The following is a 17,490-nucleotide window of genomic DNA, read 5'->3' as shown; positions in this document are numbered from 1 at the left end:
CCTCTTTGGCATCTTTCGTCAACACTATCCTAGGGAAAAAACTTTTGCTATCCACCTTACTTATGGCTTTCATGATTTTATAAATCTTTATAAGGTCACCCCTCAATCTCCTATGCTCCAGGATAAAAGGTACTGACCTATCCAGCCTGTCCTTATAACTAAAGGGTCCAGTCCCAGTAACATCCTTGTAAATCTCTTCTGCACTTTTTCCAGTTCAATAACAGCCTTCCTATAGCAGGGCAAGTAGAACCAAATGCAACAATCCAAAAGTGGCCTCACCAATGTCTTATATAGCCACAACATGACATCCCATTATCTTATTCTCAATGCTTTGACCAATGAATGCAAGCGTGACAAACATCTTTTGAAGAGGAGGGATTGAGCAGTTTAGGTCTTTGCTCTCTGGATTTTAGAACAATGAGAGGAGCCCTAAATGAGGTACATAAGATGTTAAAGGGATTTGACAAAGTAGGTGTAGAGAAGATATTTCCTCAAGTGGGTCAATATAGAATGACAGGTCTTAGTTTTCAAATTAAGGATAGCAGTTTTAAAACAGATGAGGACAAATTACTTCTCTCAAAGGATGCTGGGACATTGACTAAAGTTATGGAAGACATAGACAGATTTTAATTATTAGGTTGAGGGTTTATGGAGTGTGAATAGGAAAGTATAGTTGAGTTTGAGATGAGATCAGGCATAGTTGTATTAAATGGTAGAGTAGGCTCAAGGGACAAAATTGCTTACTCCTGCTTCTAGTTCTTGTGTTCTTATGTTCTTAACCACAATAGGGTCCACCACCTCCCAATCATGTAGGTACATCACCTTGCCCTGCATATCTATTTTATTCACTTAGTTCTTAATTTGTTTTGTTTTAAGTTTCCTCTTGGTCTTTTTTTAATCTGTATTTATCCTATTTATCTTTAATCTGAAAGCAATTTATAAAATATGTTCAAGTCAGCAGTGGTTACCAGCCAATAAACTTGTAGTTTTCTAGTGATGTTACTCTGTTTTGTTTTTGGCCCCTAATTCTGGACCTCAATTTGTCTGGTTAAAAAGACTTGACAAACCATGAACCAAAAACACCAAATTCCCATGGTGCTCCAAAGTCGCAGAAACACATCTGCACTCAGCTGTGCCTCACACTAGATGTACTGTCTCAGCTGCTTGTACAAAGCTTACTGATTTTTTAACTCTCTTGTTAATGAATAATCTGGATACCTCTATTTCAAAAATATTCAAATAACTTGCCTATATTGGTTTTTGAGGTAGGGAGTTCCAAAGACTTCTGAGAGAAAAAAAACTCCTTATTTTTAAAATGCGTGACCTCATTCTACCTGCAACAGGAAATTTCTTTTTAGCATCCACCTTGTCAAATTCTCGCAGAATCTTTATACGCTTCAATAGATTACCTTGTATTTTTCTAAACTCCAGTTGATACAGGCTTAGCTTGTCCAGCCTTTCCTCATACTATTACCTGGGTATCAATCAAGTGGACCTTCTATGGACTGTTTCGATGTCATTTGTATCATTTCTTAATAAAGAGACTCAAATTGTTCAGTACTGTATGAGGGATCTCATCAATGCACTGTAGAACTGTAGCAAAACGTCCTTTATATAAATATTGTGAAGACATGGTGGTGAATCCCTCTGTTCATTAAACTAAACAGCCAGGAAAGCTCACCTCACCTCATAATCTGTGAAAATATGAGTGACAGAGAACTCCCAAATTCCACTATTTAAAGAAAATAAAATCAACTTATTCTTTAACTCTAAAAGTGAACATTAAACAGCAATTATTCACATATCTAAGATCCCCTTTCTCTTAACTGCTTATTATCTGCCCCCAACTCTACAACAATATGCTGTTGCAATAAGATACTTACTAAAATTGCATCAACTTAATTTCAAAGTCATTTGACCTTTCAAAATGGCCCTACCAGTCAGCAAGATCACAATTGATCATAAGACATAGGAGCAGAGATAAGCCACTCAGTCGTACAGTGGCCGTCGGCTTTGGTGTCTGTCTTCTTTTGGTTGAAGATCTCCCTGGGTCATCTTCTTTCTTTTTACTGAGAATATGTTTCATATGAAAAGGTTCCTTTGATTGAGAATGTTTCCTAATTTCTTGGATCTGTATTGATGGCAGTTGTTCTGCCGATTTTCAAAATGCCTGCCTTTTTTATATCCCCATTATCAGATTGTCTCATTGGTTCGGTGTTGACAAAACAAAAATTCAAACTTTGATTTAGTATCCTGGGACATAATTTAAATTCGAATTGTTGTCAAAACAGCAACCAACTCAGGTATCCATTTCACGGCCAAATGTTACATATTTTCAATTTTCAGTGCACTCTGAGACTGCCATCTCGTCATATGACACAGGTGCTTGTAAGCTTTCAGTTCAGAACAGCATTCACTCTGTCTTAAAGGTACAGTACATGCCTTCAACTTCAACTCTTCGTTCCCCTTGCCTTCCTGATTACTTGCCATGTCTGTATACTAATACTTTGTAATACATTCACCAGAACACCTGGAACCCTCTGTATCTGAGGGATATGTAATCTCTCTCCATTTCTTATTGTCAAAGTAGACAAATTCATAATTTTCTACCATCTGCCAACTTTTTGCTCACCCACTTAACCTATCTATATCAAATTGCAGATTCTTTATACTCTTTTCACAACTTACTTTCTGACTTAACTTTGTATCATTGTAAATTTTGCAATCCATGCATTCAGCTTCCTCATCTAAGTGATGAAAATAAATGATGAATGATTGATGCTTGAGTACAGATCTCTGTGACATTTCACATCTGGAGTACTATGTGCATAAACAAGTCTCTTCCATCAACAAGAGATACTGTCTTGGATGGAGTGTAACAAAGGTTCAGTGGATTGAGAAGATTATACTGTAAGGGGACATAAGTAAACAATGTCCTTATAATGTCTAGAATTTGGAAGAATGACAGGTGATCTAAGTAAAGCTATAAATCTTGTTAAGGGTCTTGAGGAAATATTTTCCTGGTTGTGAAATTCGAAGACATAGTCAGAGCCTCAGAATGAGGAATTTGGTCTGAGATGAAAAGATGTTTTCATTTAAGGTAGAGATCAGTTGATATTTGGGTGCTAATAATTAAAGGATATTTGGCATAGAGCTAGTTGGTTGACTTGAAGTAGTAGGCTCAATGGGCCAAATGACTTATCTCTGCTCCTATGCCTTATGACTAGCTGTGATCTTGCTGATTGGTGGGGCCATTTCAAAAGGTCAAATGACTTAATCCATCTACTCTTTCTTTTGATTGTTACAGAGATTATATTTGAGATGTGAGGATTGGTAAACATTCTAGAGAATTTTGGGTGGATGAAGTACTTATGAGATGAAATGGTTCTAAGAGAGTCCATATTGCTGTAGATTCTTTATGGTCAGTGTAAAGGAAAGATTTGATTAGATGAATGGTGTTCCCTTATTCAGTGCTGGTTTATCATCTTATCTATAATAATATCTGAGTTTCTCAGGGGTGCTGTACTCATTCTTTTTATTTCTAGAACTCAGGGTGGTGTCCATGTACATGATGACAAGCTGACTGTTACAACACCAGTGCTACTGTGGGTAAAGGTATGAATGTGAAATAAATCTTGTAAATGCATTTTTTATTATTCCTTCGTGGGATGAGGGTATTATTGTCTGGTCCAGCATTCATGGCTCAAATTACAGTGGGTCCAGGGTCACATGTAGACATGACCAGGTAAAGATGGCAATTTCTTCCCTAAAAGGCATTAGTGATCTAGGTTGGCTTTTCCCCAATAATTGGCAACACGTTCATGGTCATCATTAAACTCTTAATACCAGACTTTAATAGAGCTCAAATTCCACCACCTGTCATAGCAGGTTTTGAACCCAGGTCCCCAGAATAATACCTCAATCTCTGGATTAGTAGTCCAGTGATAATACCACTAGGACATCACCTTCCTGTTATCATCTGGTCAATGTAACTTTGTGTATGTGCCATGGTTCAAGGTCCTTTGGTTTTTTTTTGCACATAAGTTTGGAGATCAGCAATTGTTTATATGAACTTTGAGCAGAAGTTTCCCTAAAAGGAATTTGTTTTGACATGTTAAATTGTATCCAAGGTAAATGGTGAAGTCGGAAAGGAAGCACAATATTTATCCTTGATATTTTGTTTATTCACAAGATACAATGTTACAGATCTCTGCATCCTTAGAAAAGCACTCTAATACAAAACAAACTGTAAAGGAAACCATTAAAATCAAATCAAAATGTTGTTTTAATTCAGGCTTCTTAAAATTATTTTTAATCAACCTGTTTAGATATTTTATGACACATTATAGAAGGTGAAACTTGAATCCAGACTTTCTGGCCAAGAAGTAGAGATATTAACACTACACAATAAGCCCTACTGCTCCAGTTTTATTTATTTAAAAAAAAACGTGTTATTGCACAGCTCACGGGCAGGTGAGACTTGAACAATGAACTTCCAGCTCAGAGTTAGGTGCCATGCCACTGTGCAGCAAGACCATCTTGTCCGTTTTTAAATTTTTTAAATGTGTTAAAAAACAGTTAGTCAATATTTATTACCAGTTTATTCTTAATCTTAACTATATAACTGACTATGGTGATGCCTCTTCTGGAGTACTGTGTGCAGTTTTGGTCACCCTGTCGTAGGAAGATTGTTATTAAACTGGAGAAGGTTCAGAAAAGATTTACAAGGATGTTGCTGGGAATGGAGGTTTTGAGCTATGAAAAATAGGCTGAAACTTTTTTCACTGAGTTTAGGAAATTGAGCGGTGACCTTATTGAGGTCTATTAAGTCCTGAGGGACATAGTTAAGTCTTTTCGCCAAGGTGGGTGAGTTGAAAATAAGGGACAAAGTTTTAAAGTGAGAGGAGAAAGATTTATAAAGGACATTAGGGGCAACATTTTGTCATAGAGAGTGGCTCATGTGTGGAATGAACTGCCTGAGGAAGTGGTGGGTGCAGATGCAGTTACAATGTTTAAAATACATTTGGATAAGAGCATGAAAAATAAAGGTTTGGAGGGATTTGGGCCAAATGCAGACAGGTGGAACTAGTTTAGTTTGGGAACATTGTCAGCATAGACTAGTTGGATTGAAGGGTCTCTTACCAATCTGTATAATTCTGTGACTCTTGAGTTTACATTTTCTTTTAACACTGTTTTCGTAAAAATGACACTGATGATTTGAAGAAAAGGAATTCATAATTGATCCTGTCAAACATAACCTTACAAGAAGATGAAATGCAGACTGTGATTAGTTATGATGATGTTTGAATATTGATATGAAGCATTCTTGAATTTCCAGGCCCTGGATATACTCCTGGAGAGGATGAAAACCTCAAACTTTGATTTTTCAAAGTTGAAATCTTTGTCTGGCACTGGTCAAGTAAGTGATGTTAGCATTTTTGAACAGAGCTGAATATTTTGTGCCTCCTGCGAAGGCTTGATGAAATACATTTGTTTCTTTCACAGCAACATGGTAGTGTTTATTGGAAAGAGGGAGCCAATCAGACTTTGAAAAACATGTCAAGTGATCATTCTCTGCACCAGATATTTGAGGTGAGGATTTGAACAAATTTCGCTTATAATAGACCATGAAAAGTTTATAAGGCATTCAATCCTTTAAGGATTTTGAATTATACACAGAGCAGGTTAATAGAATTGCATGTCTGTATTTAAATCAACTGTTTTATAAAACAGATGTCCTGCATTAGATTGCTCATTTTCACCTCTGGGAGCTGTGCCATGAAGCAGATGGACAGAATTTTTGCCTTTTCGCTTACTTGTTGGACAGGATTTTGGTGGCCCACTGGGATTGGGTACTGAAGTAGATAAGTGAACAATTCGGCACACAGTCACATTGGGTGATTAGAGCTAGTGAAGAGAGTGATGTGTGTGCAGGTGATCAATTGAGGTAGTTGTGACCACACAGGATTCATGGCACTATAATGGGGATGTGCAGTCAGCATTGTGATTCAACTGACCCACAAGCGAGGCATGAGCCGAACATGGCATTAAGGTTAAAAAAAGGCAATGAAATAAAAGCAAAGAACTGTGGATAATAGTCAATTTAAAAACTTTTCGCATACAGTAGAAGCATAATCCCATTAATACCAAAACACTCCTTTATTAGTTAGAAAGGAAAACACCAATTTTCATATGGTAACCAAAACATATCTTATATAGTACTCAAAAACTCCGCTCAGACAGTACTGACACCAGAATCTCTATCTCTAACAATTTGATAGGTTTAAGTCATTTGTAACTTAAACTTGGAAACTGGAACTGCAGATAGCTTCTTCTTGGGGCTGTTAGACATCTGATCTTAAATATAATTGGCATTAAATAGCTTCTTCAAGTTTTTATCCCAATACATCTGGTCTGTAACCAACTGTTTCCTATAGGGTAAGCTGGTTTCATTGTCCTTCCCTTCTCCGGAACACTGGTATGTACAAAACATCTTAATCCAAGGACTTCACAGGACTGCTCCAAACTCAAAGTAAAACTAAATAAAAGTCTTACTCTAAGCTAAGAATGTTTTCCTTCAGCTTAAAAAGAAAACAAGTTCCAGAAATCTGTAACAAATCGAGGCCGCATTATTTCTCTTGCTGGATCACAAAACAATCTAAGGTAAACAAAAAAAATCCATGAGAGGTGTATAAAAATCTACTTTAAACTCGTCCTCAAAAACTGTTTTAAACAAAATCCCTATGGCTACAGAATGCTTTCAAGTTAATTGTTAATTTCAAACAGACATAAAATCCATAGGTTACTAACTCATATACCAAAAATCCACACTTACAATCAATGATATTAAAAACGTATATAAATCTAAGTTTATATTACAGTTTACATTTGTCCAGCAATCTCAGCAATCCTAACCACAGTGAAACAGGAACAGAAATTGCTGGGAAAAACTCAGCCAAACTAGCAGCATCTGTGGAGAGAAAGCAGAGTTAGCGATGATTCAAAGAGCCTTAATTCTCTTCATCACTTCTTCCCTTTTCCAGTTTTGCTATTAAAGAATAGAATGTTACGTGTCTGGGATCATGACCAAACATTTCTGGTGTAATTAATAAATAACAATTTACACTTTCACAAGAGAAAGATACCCAAGTAAACTGCTGAGCACAATGCATGATTCAGTGACCAAAGACATGGGACAAGAAGTAGGCCATTCAAGAGAGAACAGCTGATCTGATAATCCTCAACTTCACTTTCCTGCCTTTTCCCAAAGCCCTTCTAAATAGTAATCCATTTGAGGCCTTGGATGAGATGGAGCCAGCTGCTTGCATGTCTCTCCACGCAGCTGAAGTGCCTGTGGCAGCTGTTGTTATGGATGTGTCAGTGGTGCATCTGCAGAGAGTAGTGCACAAGTGTCAATGCAGGGATATCTTCCATCACATATGTATTACCCTGATACATAGAAGATTCCTTAGTCAGAAGGGAGAAGGTACCAATGATAATGATGGCAGCCCATGAAAGGTGATACCCTCATCTTCATTAGTGACTTCCTCAACCCTTTGACAAACCTGTCAATGTACGTACCAGTTTAGTGCTACTGGCATCCAGATGCATTTTTACACCATTAGGAACACTGACCAATGCAATAGAACGTTGCATGCAATTTATGCCCAAAAGTGCACTGTTCTTGTGACCACTCAGGATGCAGTTGCAAATGAGGATGACCACTCTATGTAGGAGCTCATGAATGCAAAACCCTCAATGGTAGATACAACTTGGGTGGGATCCTCCATTCTTAATCTATGTTCCCACATTACCTCAGGCATCTTTGACCAGGGCAGATAGACATTTCACTGCTGGTTAATTAGAATTTCCTTTCTTGTGACTCCTGAGGCTGTGACTCCATATCCAATGGACTGTGGCTGTGTCTATTCAATGTCTTTGGAGGGAAACTGCCCAGGGCTGCAACTGGCTTGCTCACTGATTCTGTATACTCAGGACATGCTGTTCACCCAGGACTAAATTTTCCAATTGTGCGTTGGCCCTCTGATGCAAATGCATCTGCACTGGTGGAAGGTACACTTGAGTGACATGACGATGCTGGGCCTGTGGCTGCACTCTCATCTGAGGATCCCAGTGATACTGCAATAACGTTGTGATGCTCCTTGTCCACAATGGATATTATGCTTAGTTTCACAGGATGGACATCTTCTGCTACACTCCAGAAACCCCCTCCTGTGGCACTCCCACACCACTTCCAACATGACTTCCAAGGCAACATCAGTAAACTTTGGGGCAGCTCTGCCATTGGTGCCTAACCTCTACATTTCATTGTTCTCATTTCTACCTGCCATTGTGTTGGAAGCTTGCTGCAGTCATACATTTAAATTGTGTCTGCACTTTCTGCCTCCTGCCTCCTTTGTGCTGCCTTTAACTGTTAACTTCTTTTACTTAAGGTTCTTACATACTTGATGCAACTCCAAATCCCAACTTTTGTGAACAAGCAAAATTTTATTAAGCACATTACAGAACAAGCTTTCTGGAGGAACCCTTTAACACTTCACAATGCTTGTGAAGCCATGTCAAAGGATCTCTCTGAACAAAAGAAACAGTGCTTCCTTTGTCCAAAATCTTTACATCACAGTCAGTAATGCCCACAAGACAATCCCCCAGTCACTCCCCCACAGTCTCATTCCATTCAAGATACAATGCAATGACCTGACCATCTCCAGAAACAATATAATGTAAATCGTCCATTAATGGTCAAATCTGTTGCAAATTTCTTCTTTTTTAACTACAGGGAGTAGTCAAAATTCCAACTGTAATTTTCTTATTGATTTTGAGTAGGATGATGATGCAAATGTAAATTATCTCTGAATAGTAGGAGACGACCATATAAGTGGCTGTGAATGGCAAGGGATGGGAATGTAAATTCCTGACAATCAACCTGTAAGTCAGAGGCATCCCACCCAGCTCTTGGGACATTCAATTTCCTGCAGATCAGCAGAGCAAATGAATTCTTTAATATCACATAACCAGCCACCAAATATACCCTCCAACCCGTTTGACCCCATTTTCCAGAACTATTGTGTCCTAACACTGCTTCTCTACCATGGAGTAGGGTTGAAATTGAGAAATTGCATTGACGTCAGGGTCCTGACCCCAAATGGAAAAATCCTCATTTTGTCTTAATTATTTTGGTTTTCCTATGCTAATTCTGCAGAAGTCCTCTGAAATGCCATACTGAGTCCTGAAACCAGGGACTATTTAAAAAAGACTATCTAGCATGGAGATTCCTTGAGGCTGGATTATCACTTGAGGAAGAAGTAGTACCACGTCCTTTCCACAGACTATGCACTGATGTTTTTCAGCATGAATTGAATAATCACTTCATGTTTGGAAAATTTTCCACTTTTCAAAATGTTTTTTAATGTCTGAGCTTCTCCCCTAAATGTTTGGACTAAGTATGAATGTATCCAAATCGCACATCTTAATTTGAGATGGTTAATAAAAGTTGCAAGTTGTCATTCAGGAGCTGAAAACTTTGAAAGTATTGACAAATCTAAATAGTTATTTAGCACAATCAATATTCAAAGAATTCTCGTTTTTTTTGTCCCCCGTCCTGCATTTTCTCTTTAGTCTAGTTTTGCTGTAAAAGGCTCTCCTATCTGGATGGACTCCAGTACCACTGCAGAATGCCAGCAACTAGAAAAATCAGTTGGAGGGCCACAGAAACTTGCTGACATCACTGGATCACGCGCTTATGAGGTATATATTTGGTCCAACGATTGAAAAAGTGAAAATTGAACAAATTCGTAACAGTATTGAATGAGACTGTAGCTTCCAATGAGGGAAGAAGTGGGAGCATGTTGACAGGCAATACATAACTATTTGTTTTGGATGCTATTTACTGATAGAGTACTTTGAGGACGATGTGACATATTGTGATTTTGGAACAAATAATCTTGAAATGTCTTATTACCTCTGATATCTTGAAATCTAAACACATGCATGAGACACAGTTTAGTTTGGTGTCAGAAGGTCTCTACCTCGCTAGATATTCTGAAATGTTAAACCCTGCTTTTTTGATCAAGTCCGGATTATATCGTGTTTTTTGAAAAGGTATCTGGTATGAGGCCTAGTGAGTATTCTTGCTTTACCTAACCAAATGTACCTCATTAGTTACCTATCCAGTTCCTGTAGTGTCCCTCACATCTGCCTCTGGTGTGTGTGTGTGTGCGCGCGCGCGCGTGTGTGTGTAGTGGGGTCACCTGTAGTGTGACATGAATCCAAGGTCCAAGTTGAGATCATTCCCATGGGTATCTGCCTCTGCTTGGCCACTTTGCGTTTTTGCCTGTCCCAAAGTCTGCCTTGGAGGCTGGTCACCCGAAGGTCTGAGGTCAAATGTCCCGGACCTCTGAAATGTTCTTCAACTGAGAGGGAGCACGCCTGTCTTTTGATTGTTGTGTGATGTCCACTCATCCATTGCCGTAACCTCTGCTTGATCTCGCCAATGTACCATGTCTCAGGGCATCCTTGCCTGCAGCGGATGAGATAGGCAATATTGGCTGAGTCACATGAGTATCTGCCACATACGTGGTTGGAGATGTCTCCACGTGTAATGGTGTTATCCGTGTCGACACTTGTCAAGCCTCCTCTAATTCTGAGACACTGTCAGTTTTATTTTGCAGTTTGAAAACCAGGGAAATCCGTATTGAAATTTTGATGACATTGAGATGACTGGCAGAGGCACGTGATTTTGGGCTAACCCTTAATGAGATGCTGAGAGACCATTTGGTGTGTGGGATTAATGATGTAACCATGCAAAAGTGTCAACTAGCTGAAGCCCATTGGCCTTCAAACAGGAACTACAACTGGCCTTGTCATTAGAGAATGTGGTAAGTGGAACATGTGAGCTACAGGGCATCCCAAATGGAAGTGGACATCCTCACCTGTCCAACAGAGCTTGGGGAACACCACTTGAGTGCAGGCAATTGTAGAGACTCATCCAGGGTGTATATCCTGAGCAGAGGGACCTAGGTCAGCCCACAGCAACACCCCAAACCAAAGCCGAGCCTCTGCCAAATGGCTAAAATATTCTTCAGATCCAGACTGGCAAGCCATTATAGTTGCAGCTGGTACATGGACTGGAGACAACAAAGGAATCCTTCGATGCCTGGCTTGAGTAAAGGAATTCAGAGACCAGTATCCAGGAGACTGCATACCCTGGAAAACCCACCTACACTTGGTTTGGAACAGTTAAATTATTTATCAACATCAAAATCAGAACAAATTACAATAAACGTCTGGTTAAATGGAAACCTTGTTCTCAAGGAGGTTGATACCGGCACAGCTGTATCAGCGGTTGTAGAACCAGTCTTTAAGATTCGCTTTGGACTCCAACCCTTAAATTTGTGCAAGACTCAGCCAGACACAGAACGTATCCTGGGGAAGTGTTGGTGATTAAGGGTATGATATTGGTTCCGGTCTCCAATGAGAAGCAGTTGGTGCACTTACCACCAATTATAGTAAGAAGCTTAGACCTAGGCTTGATGGGGTTGAATCGGTTGAGAGAGATTCACCATGATTGGGTCAATATTTTTCAATTAGAAAATGGCTGCTTGAGTGAAGTCCTAATTAAATACCCAAAGGTTCTTTGGGAAGGTCTAGGGGCTATCAAAGGAGTCAAGGCCGTCTTACTTATTGACCAGGAAGCAATTCTGCAAGGCCCGTCCAGTGCCGTTTGCCTTACTAAACTAGAAGTAGAAATCAAGATAAAAAATGAAAGAACTGTGGATGCTGTAAATCAGAAACAAAAACTGAAGTTGCTGGAAAAGCTCAACAGGTTTGGCAGCATCTGTGAAGACAAATCAGAGTTGATGTTTCGGTTCTGGTGTCTGTTCCGCAGAACTGATGGTAACTAAGGATATAGCCAGGAAAGAGACTGAGGATCTGAAAAGTGACTACAGAGAGTTAGGTTGGAAGCTGAAGAGCAGGATGAGTAGACTAGTGATCTCAGGTTTGCTACCAGTGCCACGGGATAGTGAGATGAGGATCAGTCAGCAAATGCATGTGGCTGTGAGACTGGTGCAGGAGGGAGGGCTTCATATACCTAGACCATTGGGATACCTTCTGGGGAAGATGGGATCTGTACATGAAGGATGGGTTGCACCTGAACTGGAGGGGCATACAAATGTCCTGGGTGGGAGATTTGCTCGTGTGATTCGGGAGGGTTTAAACTAGTTTGGCAGGAGAGTGGGAATCAGAGCCACATGTCTGAGAGGGGGACAGTTGCAGATGGGGCAGTGACAGAATGTATTGAATCTATTGGGAAGGTTTCTCAAGCAGTGAAACAAAGGGATCAGTTATAGTGTGTCTGCTTTAATGCCAGGAGTGTCCGAAATAAGAGTGACAAACTTAGAGCATGGGGCTACGATGTTGTGGCCATAATGGAGATGTGGGTTTCACTTTTAAAAAGAACAAGGAAGGTAGAAAAAGAGGAGGGGGTGTAGCATTGCTAATCAGAGGGTGCATCAAAGCTACAGAAACAAAGGTTGTTGAGGAAGGTTTGTCTACTGAGTCAGTATGGGTGGAAGTTAGGAACAGCAAGGAAACAGCTACTGCATTGAGGGTTTTCTACAGACCATCTAATAGCAGTAGAGAGATTGAAGAACTCACAGGCGGGCAGATTCTGGAAAAATGCAGAAGTAGCATGGCTGTTGTTATGGGTGATTTCAACTTTCCCAAAATCAAGTGAAACCTCCTAAGTGCAGATGGTTTGCATGGAGCCCTTTTTGTCAGGTGTGTTCAGGAGGCTTTCCTTATTCAGTATGTAGACAGACCGACGAGGGGAGGGGCCATTTTGGATTTGGTACTCGGCAACGAGCCAGGATAGGTGTCAGATCTCGCGGTGGGAGAACACTTTGGTGAAAGTGATCACAACTGCCTCACATTTACCATAGCCTTGGAGAGTGAAAGGAGCAGTTACTGAGGGAAGATATTTAATTGGGGAAACAGAAATTATGACGCTATCAGACAGGAGTTGGGAAGTACAGACTGGGAGCAGTTGTTCCACAGAAAGGGCACAGCAGACATGTGGAGACTATTTAAGGAGCAATTGTTGCGGGTGATGCACGAATTTGTTTCTCTGAGACAGGTAAGAAGGGGTAAGATTAAGGAACCTTGGATGACGAGAATAGAGGAACTTCTCATCAAAAGGAAGAAGGCAGCTGATGTAAGGTGGAAGAAGCAAAGATCTAGCACAGCTTTAGAGGATTACAGGCTTGCTAGAAAGGAGCTCAGAAATGGACTGAGGAGAGCCAGGAGGGGACACGAGAAAAGCTTGGCAAGAAGGATTAGGGAGAACCCAAAGGCATTTTACTCATATGTGAGGAATAAGAGAATGATCAGGGATAAGGTAGGGCCGATCAGGGATAGCGGAGGGACTTGTGCGTGGAGTTTGAGCAGATAGGGGAAGCCCTAAATGAGATTTTGGCTTCAGTTTTCACCAAAGAAAGGGAACTTGTTGTAAATAAAAACTTTGAGGAGCTGGGATACAGTCTTGACCAGATCAAGATTGATGAAGTTGATGTGCTGGAAATTTTGGAAAACATTAAGATTGATAAGGCCCCAGGGCCAGACCGGATTTATCCAAGGTTGCTCCGGGAAGCGAGAAAGGAGGTTGCTAAGCCGCTGGCGAGGATATTTGCCTCCTCACTCTCCACGGGAATCGTACCGGAGGATTAGAAGGAGGCAAATGTTGTTCCTCTTTTCAAGAAGGGTAATAGGGAAATCCCTGGCAATTACAGACCAGTCATTCTCACATCTGTGGTCAGCAAGGTTTTGGAAATAATTCTGAGGGATAGGATTTATGCATATTTGGAAAGGCATATTGTGATTAAAGGCAGTCAGCATGGCTTTGTGAGGGGCAGGTCATGCCTCACTAATCTTATTGAGTTCTTTGAGGAGGTGATGAGACAGGTAGGCGAAGATCGAGCAGTGGATAGGGTGTATCTGGACTTCAGCAAGGCAGTTGATAAGGCTCCCCATGGTAGGCTCATTCATAAAGTCAGGAAGTATGGGATACAGGGAGATTTGGCGATCTGGATTCAGAATTGGCTGGCTGACAGAAGGCAGAGAGTGATTGTAGATGGAAAGTATTCTGCCTGGTGTTGTGTTGAGTGGGGTCCTGCAGGCCTCTGTTCTTGGGCCTCTGCTCTTTGTAGTTTTTATAAATGACATGGATGAGGAGGTTGAAGGGTGGGTTAGTAAATTTGCAGATGATACAAAGGTTGGAGGTGTCGTCGATAGTATAGAGGGCTACTGCAGGCTGCAGCGCGACATAGACAGGATGCAGAGCTGGGCTGAAAATTGGCAGACGGAGTTCAACCTGGATAAATGCAAAGTGGTGCACTTTGGAAGGTCAAACTCAAATGCTGATTATAGGATTAAAGACAGGATTCTTGGCAGTGTGGAAGAACAGAAGGATCTGGCTGTGCAAGTACATAGTTCCCTCAAAGTTGCCACCCAAGTGGATAGGGTTGTTAAGAAAGCATTTGATGTTTTGGCTTTCATTAACAGGGGGATCGAGTTTAAGAGCCAGAGCTACAGCTCTACAAGTCCCTGGTGAGACCACACTTAGAATATTGTGTCCAGTTCTGGTTGCCCTACCATAGGAAAGATACAGAGGCATTGGAGAGGGTGCAAAGAAGGTTTACCAGGATGCTGCCTGGACTGGAGGGCTTGCCTTATGAAGAAAGGTTGAATAAGCTTGGACTTTTCTCTCTGCAGAGAAGGAGGAAGAGAGGAGACGATCGACATATACAAGATAATGAGTGAAATAGATAGAGTCAATAGCCAGAGACTTTCCCCCAGAGCAGGATTGACTGGAACGAGGAGTCATAATTTGAAGATATTAGGAGGAAGGTATAGAGGAGACGGTAGAGGTAGATTCTTTATGCAGTGAGTTGTGAATGTATGGAATGCGTTGCAGCTGTGGTGGTGGAAGCAGAGTCATTAGGGACATTTACGCAACTGCTGGGCATGCACATGCACAGTGAGTTGAGGGATGCGTAGGTTAGGTTATTATATTTTACATTAGGATCAAACCTCAGCACAACATCATGGGCCAAAGGGCCTGTTCTGTACCGTACTTTTCTATGTAAGGAAATGTCAGTTTACATTGCAGAAGATAGGGTGATGGGGTAGGGGCTTTGGTGAGGTGATAAGGAGTAAATGATAGGTGGGGAAAGAGCCCAAATTGGTTCACCTTTCCAGCAACTTCTGTTTTTTTGGGGGCAGAACTCAGGAGGCTGGAAAGCAAAGGAATTACCTAACCGGTATAGTTTGTGGAATGGGCAGTACCTGTCGTACCAGTTATGAAGCCTGATGGATCGGATTGCCTTTGTGGGGATTTTCTCACAACTGGATAAATACCCAATCCCTTCCATAAAGGACTTTTACGCAAAACTGGTGGAGGGTACTGTCCTTCAGAAAGCTAGACATGAGCCATGCATGCCTGCAATTATGCCTAGATGAGGGGTCCCAGAAATATGCCATAATTAATACCAATAAGAGTTTGTACCAATATACAAAGCAGCCATGTGGGGATCATCAGCCTGTGCCCTTTTCCAGTAGATGATGGACAACATTTTATAATATCTTCTCCCTGTTGCCAGTTATTAGAATGTCGTGCTAATAACCGGGACGATCAGTAAAGAGCACTTTGAGAACTTGGACATGCTGCTTAAACGTTTCTCCTCGGTGGGTGTATGTTTTAGATGGAAAACTGTGTGTTCCAGGTCCCCGAGTGACCTACTTGGGCTACGACTCAACAGGATCGAGTTACACCAGTTGGAACATAAAGTGAGGGTAATCAAAGGTGTCGCGCTCACACATCTGTACTGGAGCTTAGGTCTTTCCATGGGTTGGTGAATTATTATGGGGAATTTCATATGTAACTTGGCCTCCATCTTGGCACGTTTACACCTGCTATTGAAAAAGGGTCAGCCTTGGAAATGGTCACATTGCCAAGAAGTAGACTTTAGGGAAGTGGAAAAAACAGCTACCGTCAACTAAGGTGTTGGCCCACTACGATCCCGAGCGAGAAGTGATGCTGACAAGCGAAACCTGGTTTTGGGGTTGTGTTGGCTCACCGGTGGCCCAATGGAGAAGAATACCTAATGATGTGTGCTTCTCAGGCTTTGGCTAATGACAAATGCAAATATGTTCAAATAGAGAAAGAATGTTTGGCACTCATCTTTGATGTGAAATGTGCATTTGTAATAGTAATGGACCACAAACCCTTGCTAAAGCTACTTAAAGAAGACAAGGTCATGCAGCCCTTAACTTCTGGTTGAACTCAGCAGTGGGCCCTTATTCTTAGTGTGTACTGTTATAAGTTGGAACACCGTCCAGGATGCCAAGTGGCAAACACAGATGTCTTGAGTCACCTCCCGCTGGCAGATTCACTAATGGTAGTGCCCTCCATAGAAGAATCTGTTCTGGTTTTCAAACTTTCTGGACACCATTCCGTAGACAATATCCAAGCGTGGACACAAAAAGATCATGTAATGGAAAATCTAAAACAGCTGGTGGTAATGAGGGAAATAGAAGAGCGATCATAACCAGGAAAGGGTGATTGTGTCGTGTAAAGGCCATCACCAGATACTGGCTGAACTCCACCAGAGTCATTCAGGAGTTTCCAAATGAAAATGTTTGAAAGAAGTTATGTCTGGTGGCCAGGGTTGGATTTTGATATAGTTGTATTGGTGGGGCAGTGCCCAGAGTACTAAAAAGGACAAAAATTACCACGAGCAGTGCCCCCTCATTCATGGGAATTGCTGGGTAAACCCTGGACTTGGTTACATGTCAACTGTGCCGGTCCTTTCATGGGTTCTATGTTCTTGGTCATTGTGGATGTCCATTTGAAGTGGTTGAACGTGCAAGAAGTTCATTTGGCAAACTCAGGGATGATGATTGAAAAGCTGCAAGCATCATTCGTGATGCATGGATTCAGAAAGTATTGGTCACTAACAATGGGATGACATTTACCAGCAGGGATTTCGAGTATTTCCTTAAGTCAAATGGCATTTGGCATGTTTGGACAGCTCTGTATCATCTGTCATCCAATGGTATGGTGGAAAGAACAGTCAAAACATTGAAGGCATACTTAAATAAATTGCCTACAGCTTGACTCGATACCTGTTTGATTATGACCACCGCTCACACAGCTACAGAGTTGCTGATGGGGAGAAGATCTGCACCAGGTTAAACCTGGTGTTCCTGAACTTGGTGGGGAGGAGGGGAGGGAGAAATGGCAACAGGAATGCCAATGGCAGCCACATGCCTCCTCGAAGCAAGAGAGACAGTTTACTTCAGGGCACAAACTTTGGTTTCAGAACCACAGGAATGGTCTTTCATGGCTACAAAATGAGTTTGATGCAAGGTCAGGTCCCGTGACATGCAAAGTTCGGGTAGGTGAGGCAGTCCTGA

At 41.1% G+C, this 17,490-nt stretch overlaps 1 protein-coding gene across 5 annotated transcripts in view; it reads left to right on the top strand.

Moving 5' to 3' along the window:
* The window catches only part of xylb (xylulokinase homolog (H. influenzae)), a 305,547-nt gene that overhangs the window by 16,868 nt on the left and 271,189 nt on the right, over positions 1–17,490 (top strand). For all 5 annotated transcript variants that reach the window (XM_072576320.1, XM_072576321.1, XM_072576323.1 and 2 more), the window contains 4 exons: positions 3,546–3,615; positions 5,339–5,419; positions 5,506–5,592; positions 9,637–9,765. In XM_072576320.1, coding sequence (XP_072432421.1) covers positions 3,546–3,615; positions 5,339–5,419; positions 5,506–5,592; positions 9,637–9,765 — 367 coding nt within the window. The remainder of the gene's footprint in view (positions 1–3,545; positions 3,616–5,338; positions 5,420–5,505; positions 5,593–9,636; positions 9,766–17,490) is intronic.

Source organism: Chiloscyllium punctatum, chromosome 8, assembly GCF_047496795.1.
Source record: "Chiloscyllium punctatum isolate Juve2018m chromosome 8, sChiPun1.3, whole genome shotgun sequence".
Classification (NCBI taxonomy): Eukaryota; Metazoa; Chordata; class Chondrichthyes; order Orectolobiformes; family Hemiscylliidae; genus Chiloscyllium; species Chiloscyllium punctatum.
The sequence above is the reverse complement of the archived record's forward strand: the minus strand, read 5'-3'. Positions and strand labels throughout refer to the sequence as shown.